Source organism: Cervus canadensis, chromosome 14, assembly GCF_019320065.1.
Source record: "Cervus canadensis isolate Bull #8, Minnesota chromosome 14, ASM1932006v1, whole genome shotgun sequence".
Lineage (NCBI taxonomy): Eukaryota > Metazoa > Chordata > Mammalia > Artiodactyla > Cervidae > Cervus > Cervus canadensis.
In genome coordinates this window covers 32,403,437-32,425,324 of record NC_057399.1, presented here as the reverse complement: position 1 = coordinate 32,425,324, position 21,888 = coordinate 32,403,437, and the positions used below count along the sequence as shown (strand labels likewise).

General features: G+C 43.0%; 1 protein-coding gene across 3 annotated transcripts in view; it reads right to left on the bottom strand.

The window, feature by feature from the left end:
• The window catches only part of RCL1 (RNA terminal phosphate cyclase like 1), an 88,856-nt gene that overhangs the window by 55,664 nt on the left and 11,304 nt on the right, over positions 1-21,888 (bottom strand). Inside the window, exon 1 of one of the 3 annotated variants that reach the window (XM_043486868.1) lies at positions 4,863-5,189. The exons of 1 other annotated variant lie outside the window; for it this stretch is intronic. In XM_043486868.1, coding sequence (XP_043342803.1) covers positions 4,863-4,998 — 136 coding nt within the window. In that variant the 5' untranslated portion in view covers positions 4,999-5,189. Of the gene's footprint in view, positions 1-4,862; positions 5,190-21,888 lie in introns of those variants that run through there. One more of the 3 variants, XM_043486870.1, reaches the window with a different exon arrangement.

Here is a 21,888-nt window from a genome sequence, read left to right as displayed (position 1 = left end):
TGAGTTAAATTTGTAGCACACCCAGTGAATGTCCACTGGGAATTGGAGAACTGCCTGGTGTGGAAAGGAAACCCCACACATCTGGTGTCAGAAGTTATTGAGAGCAGAGAAGAAAAATAATTTGCCCTTACAATCCTCCTTTTACAAAATTCAATTCATGAACACCCACATTTATCCCCAAAACAATGTATCAGTTTGCCAAAAGACATTTTACCTTTAAGGACCTCCATGTGGCATGTTTCCTCAGCACATTTTAAAGGATTCTTTTTATTAAAATTTCACTTACCCCTCCTTTTTCAGAAACTCATCTGGTTAAGCCACGTGCAGTACTCCCCGAGGACCAAATATCTCCTCTCTCCAGTTTCACAGCAAAGCTTAAACATGTGACCTACTCAGGGACATGGGTAGCAGCAATCCCATGTCCTAAGTGCTAAATCAGGGCTCTTACCCAAGTCCATCATTTCTGTATTCCCACTTTTAAAAAATCATCATTCTTGTGAATTCTTTCCATATGGAGCTCACCTTTGCCCAGAAAATGTTAATTCAACGGAACCCTGCAGGATATAGCCCTCGTGAAATCCAGAAACAGAAGCACGTTGGGCAGCTGCTTTATAATCTGAGGAACACTCAAGTCCACCAAGCAGTCAGCTGGGGGAATAGGCCTTGCCGACTGGAGCTGGCTGCCGTCTGCCTCTTGCTCTGTTACTGACTGGATATTTAACTTCACCAGCTATCTTACTTAACCATGTCTTGCCTTTTCTACCTTTAGTAAAACAGCAACAGAAGAATATTTATTTCCTCCTCACTGATGGAAAGAATCTAATGAGGCAATATAATCATTCATGTTCCTCAAAAGTGAAGTAAATATTACACATGTGGCTGCATAATTAATAAAAACTATTCCAGGATCTTCTTTCTTTGGGATTCAAATTCTTCTCATTGTTTACAATTCCTCATTCAGAGGAGAAAAATAATCTATTTAAGAGATTAACAAATCTAGCTGAAATCAAAATTTGATCTGTGTCTCACCCCCTTCTGAATCTTCTTGCCGTTTTCTTGGTACCTCATGCTGTGATTCCCAGTCATTACAGATATGAAGAAAAGAAAAAGCTTAACAATTAAATTCAGTTCTTGCTGTTGTTTAGTCACTAAGTGTGTCCGATTCTTTTGGGACCCCACGAACTGTAGCCCACCAAGCTTCTCTGTCCATGGAATTTACCAGGCAAGAACATTAGAGTGGGTTGCCATTCCCTTCTCCAGATCTTCCTTACCCAGGGATTGAACCCACATCTCCTGCATTGGCAGGTGGATTGTTTACCACTGAGCCACCTGGAAAGCCCAATCAAGTCTGGAAGAGCAGAGTTTTCCAACATCAGCACCGATATTTTGCACAGAATAGTTCTTTGTGTGGGCAGCTGTCCAGTGCACTGTAGGATGTTTAGGAGCATCCCTGGGCTCCACCCACCAGGTGCCAGGAGCAGCCTCTCAGTTTTGACAACCAAAAATGTCTCCAAACACTGCCAAATATCCCTGGGGAGCAAAACTGCTCCTGCCTAAGAACTACTGCATTATACATATAACACACAAATATTTGGAAGCCATCACCTAAAAGGAAACCTTTAGCCTAAAAAGAAAACAGAGAAGGTACAATTAAATATTTGAAAATTTTCCATATAGAAGCAGGAACAGATTTTGAATGCCAGACAACGGAACTATACCAGTGAACAAAAATTTTATTTTACAAAAAATAAAACCAGCTAGTGTTTACTCTTCCTACACACCAGGCTCTGTTGAGTGTACTTTCAAGCACTATTTCATTTAATTCTCACATGACCCTCTGAAGTTGTAGTAATGGCCTCACTTTACAGATGAAAAAAACTGAGGCTCAGGAGCTCCAATAGCTAACAGCAAAAGCAGAACCCTATTTCAAACAGAGATCTAATTGAGCCCAAGCTCTCAACTCCCAATCTACCATGACAAATGAAGAATTTATTCATCACCTTTGTGTGCTCAGTCTTGTCCGACTCTTTGCAACCCCATGTGTTGTAGTCTGCCATGCTTCTCTGTTCGTGTAATTTTCCAGGCAAGAATACTAGAGTGGGTTGTCATTTCCTACTCCAGGGGATCATCCCAACCCGGGGAGAGAACCCACATCTCTCCCGTCTCTTACATTGGCAGGCAGATTCTTTACCACTGTGCCACCTCGGAGGGTATACACCTCCACAAAATAAAGAAAATGAAGAACTTTTTGACTTAAAAGCTGTTTCTTTCACCAGATTCCCAAAGCCACCATCTCAGTCCTATCCAGTCAGATCAGAAGATCCAGAGAGTCTTCCATCATAACCTCCGGGCAAGCTGCTGCTCTAACTCTGCGGAGCCCCATTACAACTTGCTACCTCAAGTTACTCAGGATACCTACTCTCTCAGCTGTTCCTCAGAAAGCTCCTTGAGAGCGGAGCAATGAGCTTCTCATGCTTACACCTCCACAAAGCTGTGCTCAACCTGTGGCTCAATGAATCTTTTATGAATGACTATTCCGGAGATGCCACCTCCACCCTCCAAAGCTCACACCAGAGAAGATATTTAAGTAAGCACCTTCAGGAAATATAATTCTTGCACTTGAGCTGAAAATTTTATTGGAGATGCTGAGTTTTTTCTAACTCTCAGAATCTAAGTCAGGAAGAGCCAGAAAGGGACAGATGACAGATAAGACATTCGTTGGCTACATCTCCACTGAAGTTACTACAGACTCATTCGACTATGATCACATCATGTGTCAGGGGCTACATGTATTTATATGTGTGTATGTAAATACACTTACATATGTATGTATGACATATATATATATATATGTCTATGAATGAACATATATACGTATATCTTAGTTCTCTCCGTAGAAATTAATACATGTCTACAGAATTTCTGAGGCCTTGAATCCAGCCAAGAAGGTCTAAATTAAGGGTCTCTTTTTACTCCCTAGTATATTAATAAGGTAAGGCAAATAAGGCTATACAGAGTGCTCCTCATATAATACCAGCACTTCTGCTAACCAGTACTCCCGTCCCCAGGTACCAGAGCCTGGTATCTTTTCAGGAAAATGCCAAGTGCCCAAGCTCCATTCATGTGTGTGGCAGTGAAGAGATACAAACAGTTCAGGAGGGAGAAAGGGAAACATCACTAACTTATATCTCATGGGCACGATATTTCCAATAGAAATCCCAGGTCTACAGGCTAAAGTATGAATGTATGCTCAGTCACTCAGTCTTGTCTGACTTTGTGACCCTATGGACTGTAGCCCTCCTGGCTCCTCTGTCCGTGGGATTCTCCAGGCAAGAATACTGGGGTTGGTTGCCATTTTCTCCTCCAGGGGATCTTCCCCACCCAAGGACTGAATCAGCAGGCAGATTCTTTACCACTGAGCCACCTGGGGAGCTAAAGTACTTCTATTTAAAAATGCTATCCCCAGTGTTCCTAGAACCTTGTCTTCATACCACATCCAGGTAGCTATGAGTTCTCTAGGCTAATATAGGGGGCTAATGGGAGGGTTGATAGGGAATACCAGAGTAGAGCAATCAAGCAATTGCTTCGCCCAAGGGTCAGACTCAAAATTAAGGTAAGAAATGTTGAGAGGAAGAGCATCTGGCAAAAACCATGCTAGCGGCCCCTCAACTTCTTCAGGACAGTGAGGGCACTAATAATCATGTACCAACAGAAGCCTTTCTCACTGTCACCAGGTTCCTCTCCATGGTACAGGGGTTCATCTGGTTCTTTCCTTAGAAACCTTCTATCTCCATCAATGACATGGCATTTCCCCTTACGTGCAACCAATCACCCTTCAAGAGAGGCAGAAACATCCAGAAAATGCATTCAGACAGATGATGAGACGGGCTGGCCACTGACGATAGGATCCAGTGCAAAATTAAACACACCAACAGGGCCCAGAAAGCTCCCAGGACCAACCACACACCCTCTTCTCCTTCAATATGCAGAGAGGTTTTTTTCTTGAAGTGATTTTCCCAATTCGGAATAACCAGACAGAAGCTTTTAAATATAATGAGGCTTATTCCAGGGGACCAGTTGAAATTCGGACACCGTTAACCTGATATGGATTTAAATGGGGCCTTATTTTTCACCTATTCACCCTTGTAGGGCAAAAAGAGAGCTCTGAAGCCTATAGTTTAGCACTTGTCATGAACCCTTTACTAAAGTCAAGGCAATTAGGCCCATGACTGTTACAAATTTATCTCAAAGCTTCTGTCCTGCACAAACCAATCACAGTGACGGCTGAAAACAAACACAGAATTTTTAAAAATTCTTTAATCCACACGCAAGGAGATGTGTGAGGACAGCCGAGAAATCATGGCGACAGGGATAGCCGGTGGCGACCAAGGGGACATCTGCTTCTGAGACCTGTTTTGGGACAGGGGACAAAACCAACCAGTGGTACTTCGCTCTCTCCACATCTCTCTCCGTCTTTACATCTGCCCATTCACCACACTTCGGTCGAACAAACTGTTTCTCTCTTTTGAGAGGTTTATAGCGAGAGCAAGAGGGACTCAAGACAAACGAGGGGGCGATGCCTGGGCTATGTTGCAACACGTAATGCTGGAAAACGTGTAGCTGTTTACTACCAGCGGCTGCGAGACGCGGAGCGCCGCGCGCACCAGAGCTCAGTCCTCGGGGCGCGACCCCGCCTCCCCACAACCTCAGGCGCGTTCTTGGGGCGGGGGGCGACGCGCTGCGAGCCCTCCCCCACGCGCCCACGGAACCCGGAGGCTCCCTGCGTGCCGGCCCCCAGGGAAAGAGCGCGGTCTCCCCTCGGGCCCTGCGCCCACCCTGCGAGCTGCGCGCCCCGGAGTTACCTCGGAGGCCGGGGTTGTCGTCTCTGGCCCGAATCTTTCGGATTTTGACAGGGCGCCCGCTCAGAGTGGACAGGACCAGACGCTGGCGCAAGAAGTTGCAGCCTGAGTAGCTGAGGGAGTGCGCCTGGGTCGCCATGTGCACGCCCTCCGCAAAGACGCGGGTAGCAGGGACGAGGCGACTTCGGATGGGTGAGGGGGTTGCGGTACTGGCAGTAGCAGCGACAGCGGGAGGGGCGGCCTGGGTTCCCTCCCGCAGCCCCCGGCGCGTCCACGTGGTTTGGAACAGGAAGAGAGAGAGACGAGACACCGGGTCAGAGGGGAGTGAGGCGGAGCCGGTGACCGCCTCTCCACCTACCCGCCCGGCTGGAGGCGGGCCCCCGCACCGGGCCACGCCGCTATTGGCCGGCGGAGAATCAGGGCGGTGCCCGTGCCGCGCCGCTATAGGCCTTCACTGCGGCTGGGCGGTGCCCAGGCCGCGCTACCATTGGCCTGCGCTGGAGTTGGGCGGTGCCCGGGCCCCGGCAACAGCTCTCGGCTGGAGGAGCTTTGGGGCGGGGGGTGGATTGCCGAGAGGCCTGGGAGCGAACGCTCTGGAGCACACCCTCCCTGCCAGATTCTTCGGGGTCTTTCCCCCGTAGGGGTAAGGGGAGTGGACAGCATGCCCGGTACTTAGGCTCACCACTAACGGCAATCTCTGGGATGTGGATGGTATAATCTCCCCCCGCTTTTTCTTAATAGAAAAGAAAACAGGATTGGCGCGCTTTACCCTGTTGCAGACACAGTGCTGAGCACGCAGCCAGTTTTATCCCCTCGCTCTGCTCTGTGACCCGGCGAGGCAGCGTCATTCCTTCCCTACACTTGAGGAAGACACCAGCAACACTGCTAGACTGGAACCGAAGTCTTCAGATACCAGGCCATTGTTTACTAGACACGAAGCTTTGCCACTTTCACCTCAGTGGCTTCCTCTGCTATCACCAAGTCGGGTTCTCCCGCCTCTCATGCCTCAAAATGGGTAACTGTAATACCTTAGACACACACAGCTTTTCCCTCTTTCCCTCTGTCATCTTCTAATCGTGCACACCAAAATCTTTGCAAAGATTGGATTATGTCACTCCTCTGTTCAAAAATCTTCGAAGATAACACAGTTAAGTATAAAATGACTGCAGACTTGGGAGTTCAATTCCATAATACAGTTGGTTTGCAGCTATTCTTGGGAAATATTACCAGATCATGAGTTCCAGAACATATGGGGAAAGAGGGGCTTCTGGAAGGGGTCAGAGTTTGAGTAAGATTAAAGAAGGTGGCTAGTCTTATGTGGGTTAAGAGTTATGAGGAACCGCTGGAAGGTCTGAACTCCTATAGGCTATTAGAGGTGGTTAAGTTCAGTCCCTCAGTAGAGTACCACTCTTTGTGATTCCATGGACTACAGCAGGATAGGCTTCCCTGTCCATCACCAAACTCCTGAGCTTGCTCAAACTCATGTCCATTGCATCAGTGATGCCATCCAACCATCTCATCCTCTGTCGTCCCCTTCTCCTGCCCTCAATCTTTCCCAGCATCAGAGTCTTTTCCAGTGAGTCAGTTCTTCGCATTAAGTGGCCAAAGTATTGGAGTTTTAGCTTCAGCATCAGTCCTTCCAATGAATATTCAGAACTGATTTCCTCTAGGATTGACTGGTTTGATCTCCTTGTTGTCCAAGAGATTTTTCAGAGTCTTCTCCAACACCACAGTTCAAAAACATCAATTCTTCAGTGCTCAACTTTTGTTATAGTCCACTCTCACATCCATACATGACTACTGGAAAAACCATAGCTTTGACTAGATGGACCTTTGTCAGAAATGTCTCTGTTTTTTAATATGGTGTTTAGGCTTCTCATAGCTTTTCTTCCAAGGAGCAAGTGTCTTTTAATTTCATGCCTGCAATCACCATCTGCAGTGATTTTGGAGCCCAAGAAAATAAACTCTCTCACTGTTTCCATTGTTTCCCTATCTATTGCCATGAAGTAATGGGACTGGATGCCATGATCTTAGTTTTCTGAATGTTGAGTTTTAAGCCAGCTTTTTCACTCTCGTCTTTCACTTGCATCAAGAGGATCTTCAGTTCCTCTTCACTTTCTGCCATAAGGGTGGTGTCATCTGCGTATCTGAGGTTATTGATATTTCACCCTGCAACCTTGATTCCAACTTGTGCTTCATCCACCCCAGCACTTCACATGATGTACTCTGCATATAACTTAAATAAGCAGGGTGACAATATACGACCTTGACGTACCACTTTCCCTGTCTGTTGTTCCATGTCCAGTTTTAACTGTTGCTTCTTGACAGCATACAGATTTCTCAGGAGGCAGGTAGGTGGTCTGGTATTCCCATCTCTTGAAGAATTTTCTCTACTTCCCTGACAGGGCAATTGGTAAAGAATCTGCCTGTAATGCAGGAGACCCTGGTTTGATTCCTGGGTTGGGAAGATCTGCTGGAGAAGGGATAGGCCCCCCACTCCAGTATCCTTGGGCTTCCCTTGTGGCTCATCTGGTAAAGAATCTGCCTGCAATGCGGGAGACCTAGTTTCATTTCCTGTGTTGGGAAGATCCCCTGGAGAAGGGAAAGGCTACCCACTCCAGTATTCTGGCCTGGAGAATTCCATGGACTGTATAGTCCTTGGGGTCACAAAGAGTCGGACTCAACTGAGTGACTTTCACTTTTCACTTGGCAATAAGCAGTTCATGATCTGAGCCACAGTCAGCTCCCAGTCTTGTTTTTGCTGACTGTATACAGCTTATCCATCTTTGGCTACAAGAATATAATCAATCTGATTTCGGTATTGACCATCTGGTGATGTCCATGTGTAGAGTCATCTCTTGTTGGAAGAAGGTGTTTGCTATGACCAGTGCATTCTCTTGGCAAAACTCTGTTAGCCTTTGCCCTGCTTCATTTTGTACTCCAAGGCCAAATTTGCCTGTTATTCCAGGTATCTCTTGACTTCCTACTTTTACATTCCAGTCCCCTATGATGAAAAGGATATCTTTTTTTTTTTGGTGCTAGTTCTAGAAGGTCTTGTAGGTCTTCTTAGAACCATTCAACTTCAGCTTCTTCAGCATTACTGGTTGGGGCATAGACTTGGATTACTGTGATATTGAATGGTTTGCCTTGGAAACGAGCAAAGATCATTCTGTCATTTTTGAGACTGCATTTAAGACTCTTCTGTTGATTATGAGGGCTACTCTATTTCTTCTAAGGGATTTTTGCCCACAGTAGTAGATATAATGGTCATCTGTAGAGTCTATGAAGACTACAAGGCCTTCTAGAACTAACACCATAAAAGACATCCTTTTCATCATAGGGGATTAGAATGTAAAAGTAGGAAGCTAAGAGATATCTGGAATAACAGGCAAGTTTACCCTTGGAGTACAAAATGAAGTAGGGCAAAGGCTAACAGAGTTTTGTCAAGAGAACATACTGGTCAGAGGAAACACCCTCTTCGAACAACACAAGAGACTATTTTACATATGGACATCACCAGAGGGTCAACACTGAAATCAGATTGATTATATTCTTTGTAGCTGAAGATGGAGAAACTGTATATAGTCAGCAAAAACAAGATCAAGAGCTGACTGTGGCTCAGATCATGAATTCCTTGTTGCAAAATTCAGACTTAAAGTGAAGAAAGTAGGGAAAACCACTAGCACATTCATGTATGACCTAAACCAATCCCTTATGATTATACAGTGGGGGTGACAAACAGAGTCAAGGGGTTAGAACTGGTAGACAGAGTGCCTGAAGAACTATGGACAGAGGTTCATAACATTGTATAGGAGGCAGTGACCAAACCATCCCAGAGAAAAAGAAATGCAAGATGGCAAAGTGGTTGTCTGACAGCAAAGGCTTTACAAATAGCCAGGAAAAGAAGAGAACTGAAAGGCAACAGAAAAAGGGAAAGATATACCCAACCGAATATAAAGTTCCAGAGCATAGCAAACAGAAAGCCTTTTAAATGAACAATGCAAAGAAACAGAGGAAAACAATAGAACGAGAAAGACTAGAGATCTCTTCAAGAAAATTGGAGATACCAAGGGAATATTTCATGAAATGAGGGCACGATAAAGCACAGAAACCATAAGGACCTTACTGAAGGAGAAGAGATTAAGAAGCGGTAGCAAAAATACACAGAACTGTATAAAAAAGCTCTTAATGACCCAGATAACCATGATGGTGTGGCCACTCACCTAGAGCCAGACATCCTGGAGTGTGAAGTTAAGTGGGTCTTAGGAAGCATTAATGTGAACAAAGCTAGTGGAGGTGATGGAATTCCAGCTGAGCTATTACAAATCCTAAAAGATGATGCTATTAAAATACTACACACAATATGACAGCAAATTTGGAAAACTCAGCAGTGGCCACAGGACTGGAAAAAGTCAGTTTTTATTTCAATCCCAAAGAAGGGCAATGCCAAAGAATGTTCAAACTACCACACAATTTGCACTCATTTCACATGCTAGCAAGGTAATGCTCAAAATCTTCAAGCTAGGCTTCAGCAGTATGTGAACTGAAAACTTCCAGATATACGAGCTGGATTTAGAAAAGCAGAGGAACCAGTGATCAAATTGCCAACATTCATTCAGTCATGGAGAAAGCAAGGGAATTCCAGAAAAACATCTACTCTGCTTTATTGACTATGCTAAAGCCTTTGACTGTGTGGATCACAACAAACTGTGGAAAATTCTTCAAGAGATGGGAATACCAGACCATCTTATCTATCTCCAGAGAAATCTGTATGCAGGTCAAGAAGCAGCAATTAGAACCAGACATGAAACAATGAACTGTTTCAAAATTGAGAAAGGAATAAATCAAGACTGTTAATTATCACCCTGCTTATTTACCTTCTGTGCATATTACTTTATATTTCTGTGCAAAATGCCAGGCTGGATGAATCACAAGCTGGAATCAAGACTACCAGGAGAAATACCAACAACCTAATATATGCAGATGATACCATTGTAATAGCAAAAGCAAAGAGGAAATAAAAAGTTTCTTGAGGAGGGTGAAAGAGGACAGTGAAAAAGCTGACTTAAAACTCAACATTCAAAAAAGAAAATCATGGGATCCAGTCTCATCACTTCATGGCAAATAGAAGGGGGAAAAGTGGAACCAGTGACAGGTTTTATCTTCTTGGGCTTCAAAATTACTGCAGAAAGTGACTGCAGCAATGAAGTTAAAGATGCTTGCTCCTTGGAAGGAAAGCTATGACAAACCTAGAAAACACATTAAAAAGCAGAGACATCATTTTGCTAACAAAGATCCCTATTATAGTCAAAGCTATGGTTTTTCCAGTAGTCATGTATGGATGTGAGAGTTGGATCATAAAGAAAACTGAGCACTGAAGAATTGATGGTTTTGAATTATGGTGCTGGAAAAGACTCTTGTGATTCCCTTGGACTGCAAGGAAATCAAACCAGTCAGTCCTAAAGGAAATCAACCCTGAATATTCATTGGAAGGACTGATGCTGAAACTGAAGATCCAACACTTTGGCCACCTGATGCAAAGAGCCAACTCACTGGAAAAGACCCTGATGCTGGGAAAGATTGAAAGCAGGAGAAGGAAGCAACAGAGGATGAGATGGTTGGATAGCATCACCGACTCACTGGACATGAGTTTGAGCAAACTCCGTGAGAGGGACAGGGAAGTGAGAGACAAGGAAGCCTGGCCTACTGCAATCCATGGGGTCACAAAGAGTCAGAACCAACTTAGCTACTGAACAACAACAACAATGCAGAGTTTAACATGATCAGCCGTGAAGTTCATTGAGGGAAGTGGTAATCCATATACATTAATGTCATTTGTTGAGACTTACTTTTAGGAAGTTGACAGTATTCAAAATTCCAAGACCTCTGAATGCCTCCTTTGACTCCTGATGTGGAGGATCCCAAAGCAAAAACTGAAACCATCACACCAGTAGAGGACGTTTTGTGTATTATCTCACTTTAGTTATTCAACGACATTAAAAAAACAACTAATACTCTTTGTATCAACCCCTGTCAGTGCCCTGTTCATATCCCTTCAGCTATTACTATTTTCAGTGCAAACCTGCTTAATTTTCCTCCAACAGCACCTGTATCTCTTTGTCTGAGGGTTCTTCTCACCTGTGGAACTTAACAGAGCAAAACTGCTGGAAATTAATTCTCCCTCAGCCACCTCCCACTCCCCACCCCCACCCCCCACCCTCCACCTCCACCCAGTCCTCACCCAATGGCTGGTTTGAGGTGATATCCTAGTTCTGAGACATAAGCTCTACAGTGGTTCCCCAGGGTTCCCCAGAGGTTTTAAGCTTCCATTGCCAAATGGGTTACTTGCTTAAGTACCTTTTACTGGCTTCCTTGCAAGCTTCCCAGCTCCCTTCTGATATTTCCTGGGATTAACTTCCAAATAAACTATTTTCACTCAAATTATTGCCTAAGGGTCTTCTTCTCAGCAACTCCAATATAAGTTCTGATTTTTAATATTTGAGAACTGAGGATCAGAGAGAATAAATGCTTAAAGTGATACTTGCTTAAAGTGACACCACTAATAAATGGCAGAACCGGAACAAAAGCTTTGTCTGCCTGTCACTGTCTGTCTGCCTCTCTCATCTCATGTCTTTGGAACTCTGAACTCTAATAAGAAGTCTGGCTACCATGAAGCTGCGATGCCAGAGAGACCACACAGACAGAACACCAGCTGTTCCAGCTGCCAGCATCAACCACCAGACATGGGAGTGAGGGAGCCTTCAGATGATTCCAGTCCCCAGCCAGCCTCTGACAAGTCTTTGGAGTCACCCTAGCTGACACCATATGTAGCACAAATGAGCTGTCCTCACTGAGGCCTGCCCAAATTGCCTATTTCTGAGCTCAATAAATGATTGTTACTATTTTAAGCTATGGCTCTGGGGGTAGTTTGTTACACAGTGATGAATAACCAAAACTCCATGTCCCTGAATCCCCTTCTGTGTGTAATTCTCAGTTTTGTGTATGTGTGCTCAGTTGCGTCTGACTCTTTGTGACCCCATGGACTGTAGCCTCCCAGGCTTCTCTGTCCATGGAATTCTCCAGGCAAGAATACTGGAGCGGGTTGCCAAGCAAACTGCAAAGAACACCTTACATGAGATTTAAAAGGCAAAAGTGAAGTCACAGCCACACTTTTTATGTTTCAAAGGTCACTACAAGGTACAGGCTCCCTTGCAGCTCACATAACTACCTTGTTGGCATGTAGCAGCAGCCAGGCTCAACTGGTCCTCTAGCTCCTACCTGATCCTAGCAAGCCCCCAGCTGTCATGGGCTCCATGATAAAGGACAGCTGTCTTCTGCTGGTCACTAAAGTTAGAGGCTTGGAGTCAATGAGCGACTGATGCAGCTTCCAGCTCATCCCTGTTGATTTTTGAGCTCTATCACCAAGTACAAAGACAAGAGTCACATATAGATTATGAAACTAGCCCCCACACTTGATAAGGTCAGATCCCTACAATTAACCTCTTTTGCTTTTTTGCTTGAACCCTGACTGGTACACATGCCATTATTGAAAGACTCCATCTAATCAGTTCAGTTCAGTTCAGTTGCTCAGGCATGTCCGAGTCTTTGTGACCCCATGAACCACAGCACGCCAGGCCTCCCTGTCCATCACCAACTCCTAGAGTCCTCCCAAACCCATGTCCATTGAGTCGGTGATGCCATCCAACCATCTCATCCTCTGTCATCCCCTTCTCCTGCCCTCAATCTTTCCTAACATCAGGGTCTTCTCAAATGAATCAGCTCTTCGCATCAGGTGGCCAAAGTATTGGAGTTTCAGCTTCAGCATCAGTCCTTCCAATGAACACTCAGGACTGATCTTTAGGATGGACTGGTTGGATCTCCTTGCAGTCCAAGGGACTCTCAAGAGTCTTCTCCAACACGACACTTCAAAAGCATAAATTCTTCGGTGCTCAGCTTCCTTTATAGTCCAACTCTCACATCCATACATGACCACTGGAAAAATAATAGCCTTGACTAGATGGACCTTTGTTGACAAAATAATGTCTCTGCTTTTTAATATGCTGTCTAGGTTGGTCATAACTTTCCTTCCAAGTAGTAAGTGTCTTTTAATTTCATGGCTGCAATCACCATCTGCAGTGATTTTGGAGCCCAGAAAAATAAAGTCAGCCACTGTAACCTCATCTATTTGCCATGAAGTGATGGGACTGGATGCCGTGATCTTAGTTTTCTGAATGTTGAGCTTTAAGCCAACTTTTTCACTCTCCTCTTTCACTTTCATCAAGAGGCTCTTTAATTCTTCTTCACTTTCTGCCATAAGGGTGGTGTCATCTGCATATCTGAGGTTATTGATATTTCTCCCCGCAATCTTGATTCCAGCTTGTGCTTCATCCAGCCCAGCGTTTCTCATGATGTACTCTGCATATAAGTTAAATAAGCAGGATGACAATATACAGCCTTGGCATATTCCTTTTCCTACTTGGAACCAGTCTTGTTCCATGTCAAGTTGTAACTGTTGCCTCCTGACCTGCATACAGGTTTCTCAAGAGGCAGGTCAGGTGGTCTGGTATTACACTTCTTGAAGAATTTTCCACAGTTTATTGTGATCCACACAGTCAAAGGCTTTGGATAGTCAATAAAGCAGAAATAGATGTTTTTCTGGAACTCTGTTGCTTTTTCAATGATCCATCAGATGTTGACAATTTGATCTCTGGTTCCTCTGCCTTTTCTAAAACCAGCTTGAACATGTGAAAGTTCACAGTTCACATATTGCTGAAGCCTGACTGAAGAATTTTGAGCATTACTTTACTAGCATGTGAGATGAGTGCAATTGTGTGGTAGTTTGAGCATTCTTTGGGATTGGAATGAAAACTGACCTTTTCCAGTCCCATGGCCACTGCTGAGTTTTCCAATTTGCTGGCATATTGAGTACAGCACTTTCATAGCATCATCTTTCAGGATTTGAAATACCTCAACTGGAATTCCATCACCTCCACTAGCTTTGTTTGTAGTTATGCTTTCCTAAGGCCCACTTGACTTCACATTCCAAGATGTCTGGCTCTAGGTGAGTGATCACACCATCGTGATTATCTCGGTCGTGAAGATCTTTTTTGTACAGTTCTGTGTATTCTTGCCACCTCTTCTTAATATCTTCTGCTTCTGTTTAGTCCCTACCATTTCTGTCCTTTATTGAGCCCATCTTTGCATGAAATGTTCCCGTAGTATCTCTAATTTTCTTGAAGAGACCTCTAGTCTTTCCCATTCTATTGTTTTCCTCTATTTCTTTGCACTGATCACTTAGGAAGGCTTTCTTATCTCTCCTTGCTATTCTTTGGAACTCTGCATTCAAATGGGTATATCTTTCTTTTTCTCCTTTGCTTTTTGCTTCCCTTCTTTTCACAGCTATTTGTAAGGCCTCCTCAGACAGCCGTTTTGCTTTTTTGCATTTCTTTTTCTTGGGGATGGTCTTAATTCCTATAAAGTCTAGTCAAGACTATGGTTTTTCCAGTGGTCATGTATGGATGTGAGAGTTGGACTATAAAGAAAGCTGAGCGCTGAAGAATTGATGCTTTTGAACTGTGGTGTTGGAGAAGACTCTTGAGAGTCCCTTGGACTGCAAGGAGATCCAACCAGTCCATCCTAAAGGAGATCAGTCCTGGGTGTTCATTGGAAGGACTGATGTTGAAGCTGAAACTCCAATACTTTGGCCACCTGATGCGAAGATCTGACTCATTTGAAAAGACCCTGATGCTGGGAAAGATTGAGGGCAGGAGGAGAAGGGGATGACAGAGGATGAGATGGTTGAATGGCATCACCGACTCAATGGACATGAGTTTGGGTAGACTCTAGGAGCTGGTGATGGACACAGAGGCCTGGCATGTTGCAGTTCATGGGGTCGCAACGAGTTGGACATGACTGAGCGACTGAACTGAACTGATATTAAGGCTCTGTATAAAGGCTTTATACACATGATCTCATTTGGTCACAACAACTACCTCAAAAGTTGGGTTATACATACATAGGGGTTTAATGATACAATTCTCTCTGCTTTTATTTTCAGAATTGTCCATTACAATTTTTAAAATCCCTTCATATATTCTTCTTTCACACTGATATATATCACAATGATAAATATCTTCTCTTATAATTACCTCCATGATTACTCCCATTTCAACAGTGATGAAAGTGTACTTAGCTCAGCAATGGATTTAGAGGCCAGGGTAGAAACACATTCTTCCCAGTTTATAGAGAAAATTGCTCAACACCACACTTCCACCAACTCTGCTATCTTATCATCTCCTTTATTCAAATCATAATGGTTCAATGGGCTTTTAGTCAACTCAGCCTGGAACTCTTTCTTACACTGCTCCAATTTTAGGATGCCTTTTTATTTCCAGTGCTCCTTCTCTTGTTGTTGTTCAGTCACTAAATTGTGTCCAACTCTTTGTAACCCCAGGGACTGCTGCATTCCAGGCTTCCCTGCCCTTTACTATCTCCTGGAGTTTGCTCAAACTCATGTCCACTGAATGAGTGATGCCATCCCACCATCTCATCCTTTGTCACCCTCTTCTCCTGCCCTGAATCTTTCCCAGCATCAGGGTTTTTTCCACTGAGTTGGCTCTTCACATCAGGTGGCATCAGACCTTCCAAAGAACATTCAGGTTTGATTTATTTCACCATTGACTGGTTTGATCTCCTTGCTGTCCAAGGGATTCTCAAGAGTCTTCTCCATCACCACAGTTCAAAAGCATCCGTTCTGTGGCACTCAGCCTTCCTTATGGTCTGACTCTCACATCCGTACATGACTACTGGAAAAATAATAGCTTTGACTATGCAAGCCTTTGTCAGCAAAGTGATGTCTCTGGTTTTAAAAATGCTGTCTGAGTTTGTCATAGTTTTTCTTCCGAGGAGCAAGCGTCTTTTAATTTCATGGCTGCAGTCCCAACCACAGTGATTTTGGATCCCAAGAAAATAAAATCTGTCACCGTTTCCACTTTTTCCCCATCTATTTGTCATGAAGTGATGGCACTTAATGATGGGATGCCATGATCTTCACTTTTTGAATGTTGAGTTGCAAGCCAGCTTTTTCACTCTCCTCTCTGCACTCCCACAATGACTAGTCACAAGTACATTTCCACATATATACCCTCTTATTACCTCTTGAAACCTGTTTATGTGGCAGCCTTCCTAACAACACTCTGTGATCCAGTGTGCCTGAGGACTGGATCCTATCAATTAGAGCAGAAGTCATCTCATTGTATGTTCAGTGCTTGGCATCTAGTAGGTGTTTAATCACTGTGACTACAGTTGATGAATTAATCAATTCATTGAAACACGCATGGCTAGTCTATATTAATAAATTATAACTGGATAAAACATTGGTTCTCAAACTTTATCATGCATTAAAATTGCCTGGAGGGCTCATATTCCTGGGTCTCATTCCCAGAGTTTTTTCAGTACCGCTGGGTTAGGGCCTGAGAATTTACATTTCTAACAGTTTCCCAAGTGATATTGATGCTTCTGGCCTAAGGATCACACTTTGAGAAGCTTAACAAAAAAAAAAAAAGACGGTAATTCCCTGGTGGTTAGGACTCTGAACTTCCACTGCAGGGGACATGGGTTCAGTTCCCTAGTCAGGAACTAAGATCCCATAAGCAGCACAGTGTGGCCAAAAAAAAAAAAAGGCATATGTTTACATACACATAATGCGAGTCTCACAGAAGAGGAGAGAGAGACATGGATAGAAAGAGTATGTGAGCCAAAACTTTCCAAATTTGATGAAATACATAAAGCTACACATCCAAGTAAAGTCACTAGTTTAGAAGTTGAAGTTTTAGAAGTAGAACCTCCAAATAAGAACCTAGTCCAGGTTGACAGTCTCTGAAGCACAGAACCCGATGAAGCCATGCCTGAACTTCTGACCCACAACAACTGTGAGATAATTAGTGCAGGCTCAAGCAACTAAGTTTGTGGTAATTTGTTACATAGCAATGGAAAATTACTACACTGGTTTTCAAACCCAGATTTGTTTGACTTCTAAAGCCTGTGCTCTCTCCTACACCTGATTAAATGTCTTATCAAAGGTGTTAAAGGTGTTGGAGGTGATAGACTTTCTGAGTTTCAGGAAATACAAGTCAAATGGTCTGTCCTTCTATGACAAATGCCTCTCTCCTAAGGGAACATCTAAGAAGGTTGGAACTACCGAGCTATATAAGCCCAAGTCCCATTTATATTTGGATGATAACTAGTTGTTGTTGTTCAGTTGCTAAGTTGTGTCTGACAGTTTAACCCCATGGACTGCAGCTCACCAAGCTCATCTGTCCTTCACTATCTCCTGGGGTTTGCTCAAACTCATGTCCAGTGAATCAGTGATGCAATCTAATCATGTCATCCTCTGCCATCCCCTTCTTGTTTTGCCTTCAATCTTTCCCAACATCAGGGTCTTTTCCAGTGAGTTGGCTTTTCATCTCAGGTGGCCAAGGTACTGGAGATTCAGCTTCAGCATCAGTCCTTCCAAAGAGTATTCAGGTTGATTTCTTTTAGCACTGACTGATTTGATCTCCTTGCTGTTCAAGGGACTCTCAAGAGTCTTCTCCAGCACTGCAGTTCAAAACCATCCATTCTTCAGTGCTCAGGCTTCTTTATGGTCCAGCTCTCACATCTACATATAACTACTAGAAAAACTATAGCTTTGACTCTATAGACCTTTGTCAGCAAAGTGATGTCTCTGCTTTTTAATACACTGTCTAGGTTTATCATAGCTTTTCTTCCAAGGAGCAAGCATCTTTTAGTTTCATGGCTGTAGTCCCCATCTGCAATGATTTCAAAGCTCCGAAAGATAAACCTGTCACTGCTTCCACTTGTTCCTGTTCTATTTGCCATGAAGTGATGGGACTGGATGACATGATCTTAGCTTTTTTTAATGTGGAGTTTCAAACCAGCTTTTTCACTCTCCTCTTCCACTCTCATCAAGAGGCTCTTCAGTTTCTTCTCAATTTCTGCCATTAGAGTGGTATCATCTGCATATCTGAGGTTGCTGATATTTCTCCCAGCAATCTTGATTCCAGTTTGTGATTCATCCAGCCCCACATTTTGCATAATGTACTCTGCATAGAAGTTAAATAAGCAGGGAGACAATATACAGTCTTGTTGTTCTCCTTTCCCAATTTTGAACCAGTCTGTTGCTCCATGTCCCGTTCTAACTGTTGTTTCTTGACCTGCATTCAGGTTTATTAGGAGACAGGTAAGGTGGTCTGGTACTCCTATCTCTAAGAATTTTCCACAGTTTGTTGTAATCTGCACAGTCAAAGGCTTTAGTGTAGTCCATGAAGCAGAAGTAGATGTTTTTCTGGAATTCCCTTGTTTACTAAACCCAGCTTGTACATCTGGAAGTGCTCGGTTCACATACTACTGAAGCCTAGCTTGAAGAATTTTGAGCATTACTTTGCTAGCATGTGAAATGAGTGCAATTCTACAGTAGTTTGAACATTCTTTGGCATTGCTTTTCTTTGGAATTGCAATGGAAACTGACCTTTTCCCGTCCTGTGGCCACTGCTGAGTTTTCCAAATTTGTTAACATATTGAGTGCAGCACTTTAACAGCATTATCTTTTAGAATTTGAAATAAATCAGCTGGAATTCCATAACCTCCACTAGCTTTGTTTGTAGTAATGCTTCCTAAGGCCCACTTGTCTTCACACTCCAGGATAACTGGCTCTAGGTGAGTAACTACACCATCATGGTTATTTGAGTCACTGTGTATTGATAACTAGGGACACCCATCACTAATGCTTTTAAAGATGTCTTAGGATTCTCAGAGCCCCCTGATTACAATATTTAACTTCTGTTTTTCTATAATTGTTAGCAGGAAAAACATTGATAAAATTTGAGGGGACTTCCATGGTGGTCCAGTCATTAAGACTCCATACTCCCAATGCAGGGGGACTGAGTTCCCAGTGCAGGGAACTAGAGCCCACATGACATAACTAAGAGTTTGGAACTAAAGATTCCCCATGCCATACAAAGATAGAAGATCCTGTGGGCTGCAGCTAAGACCCAGTGCAGTCAAATGAATAAATAAAAATAAATATTAAAATGTGAAAAAGTTTCTGTGTTTGTTTCATAGCCTTTGGGAGAGGAGCTGGGTGGGGGACCTCTCTTTCACAGATAATCATAAATTCTCTTCACTGACTGTGAAAATGAAAGAAAAGCGGATAATTAGCAGGTGATAAACAGTCAGAGTATAATTTTTAAGGCACCTGTTGCAAACCTTTTGTTTGTTTTCGGTCATGCCACACAGCATGAGATCTTAGTTCCTTGACTGGGGATGGAACCTGTGCCCCCTGCAGTAGAAGCAAGGAGTCTTAACCACTGGACCACCAGGTAACTCCCACCAGTTGCCAATCTTAAAGCAACAAGCATTATATCACAATTATGAAACATTAGGATTTACAACTATGAAACCTGCAGTGTGAAGTGATGCCTAATACATAAATGTGGCTTTGTTACATAAATCATACATTCTTGATTTTCTAGAACTGTCTTAAGTTCCTATATTTTATTCACTGCCTCCATCAAATCCCAATCATATGGCCCAATATTTTATGCAGAACTAGTCTTTCATTGTATTAAAAATGCTTAACCATAAAAAGGAATTTATTGATTCATCAGAAGTTAACTGGGGGCTTCCCAGGTGGTCCATTGGTTATTAATCTGCCTGCCAACACAGGGGACATAGGTTCAATCTCTTGTCCAGGAAAATCCCACATTCTGTGGGGCAACTAAGCCCATGTGACGCAACTACTGAGTCCACATCCCACAACTACTAAAGCCAGTGAGCCTAGAGCCTGTGCTTTGCAACAAGAGAAGCCACAGCAACGAGAAGCCCTTGCACCACAACTAGAGAAAGCCTACATGCAGGAACGAAGACCCAGTGCAGCCATAAATAAATAAGAACCAAAAGTTAAAAAAAAAAAAAAAGGTAAAAACTTAAAAGGTATTCAAATGCCCATTAACTGCTAAATGAATAAACAAAATAGAGTATATTCATACTGGAATATTACCCAGCCAAAAAAGGAAAGAAGCACTGATACATGCTACATCATGCATGAACTTTGTATGTCAAGTGAAAGAAGCTATCCACACACACACAGTCTTTGTAAAATTCCATTTAAACGCAGTGTCCAAAACAGGCAAATCTACAGAAACAGAAAGTACATCAGAGGGAGGCAAAAATGGTCATTAGAAAATCCAAACTCATGTTCTACCAGCAGAGCAAACTCGGCATGAACAAGCCACTTTTTTCCCAATAGCATCAGCAAATGTAGAGTAGAGCTCTTATTGGCCCTGCTTGGATCACATACCCATTTGTGACACAATCACTGTTGTCTGCAGGAATATGGTGCTCTGATTGGCCAAATCTAAGTCACATGCTCACACCCTTCATAGAGAAAGTAGCATCAGTGTCTCTTAAACTACAAGAATGGAGCAACAGAGAGCAGTGACTCCCCTAAAGAAAATTAAAGTTCTGTTATCATAAGAGGTAACAGATGCTAGATAGGCAAAACAATATGTGACAACTTTACCAAACCCACACAAGAGTCTCATCACCCAGAATCTCTTCATGACTTTGTGAAGTTAAAACTTCATAATATGTAGATATTTTCCCAACTCAATTCAATTCCATAAACATTTATCTAACACCTACTAGAGTGCCAGGGTTGGCCATGCTAACAAATGTACAAGGACATAAGATAAAGGACTAAGAATGTAGAGATGAACAAGATACAGACCCTGTTTCCAATATATTCACAGCCTAATCTAGTGGTTCTTGACTTCACTGTACCAAAAATTCCTTGGAGCTCTTATTAAATATGCACACTCCTGGGACACAATCTAAGATTTTCTAATTTGTTAGGTGTGGGATCGGCTCTAGAAATGCATCTTTAAAATTTCCCAGGTGTTCATGCTGCAAGGGGTCCAAGAACTACGCTTTCAGATTCTCTGACATGATGGAGATGAAAGACATGCAAAAAATAAGTTACAAGGGATATGAGAGTAGCTATAAGCCAGTATGAAGTTCTGGAGGGCACAGAGGAAGTAGTACCCTTATTTAGCTTATAGCACACATTTTGCACAAGACAAGGTTTTCAATAAAGGAAACTATAGGATTATATCCAGCTACTATGAATGTTTCTCATTATGATAAGCCTGGGGATATTTGGAAGATGAGAAGCTAAGAGTTGGCCTTTGTTCATTGCTGGTAACAGTCCTATATATTTGGTCTCCTCTCACCCCACTGAGCATTTTTATTGATATTACAAATGAATTTATCCTTCAGAATTTATCCTACCCTTCAGTACTTTCTTAACTGGGAATTTTCATCCTTACGTGTTCCTTTCAAATTGTTTCAACATATCATTTTCACTTTTTAAAATAACTTACTATTGTATAGTACTAGAATTTAGATTGACTCTTCTGATAATAAGTAAGAAGGCACCTTAACCTCATGAGTAAAATGTAGGTACAGTCCCTCAATTTACTGAAAACCAGCTCTGCAGTCTATTTTATATTAGAAGGGGTTTTCTGAGACTAAAGTTTTATCACTTTTGGATGTTACAGACCTATAAAATTAAAAGGAAAAAGAAGGAGATCAATTGTGGTGGCTTAAAAATGTCAAAAATTCTTTGATATGCCCTTCAACAGGTAGATTCTAATTAACCTTCCTTTGAGTGTGGTTCGACTCACTGACTCACTTCTAACAAATAAAATATGGCAGAAGTGACAGTGTGACTTCTAAGACTAGGTCATAAAAAACACTGCAGCCTTCTACCTGTTCTTTCTCTTGGATTTCTCTCTGTGAGGGAAGCTGGTTGCCTTGACATTAGGTCACTCCAGCAACCCTACAGAGAGGCCACACGACGAGGAACTGAGGCCTCCAGTCAATAGCCATGTGAGTGAACTGGCTTGAAAGAGGGACACCCAGGATCAGTCAGGCCCTCAGGTGACTGCAGCCTCAGCCAATATCTTGACTA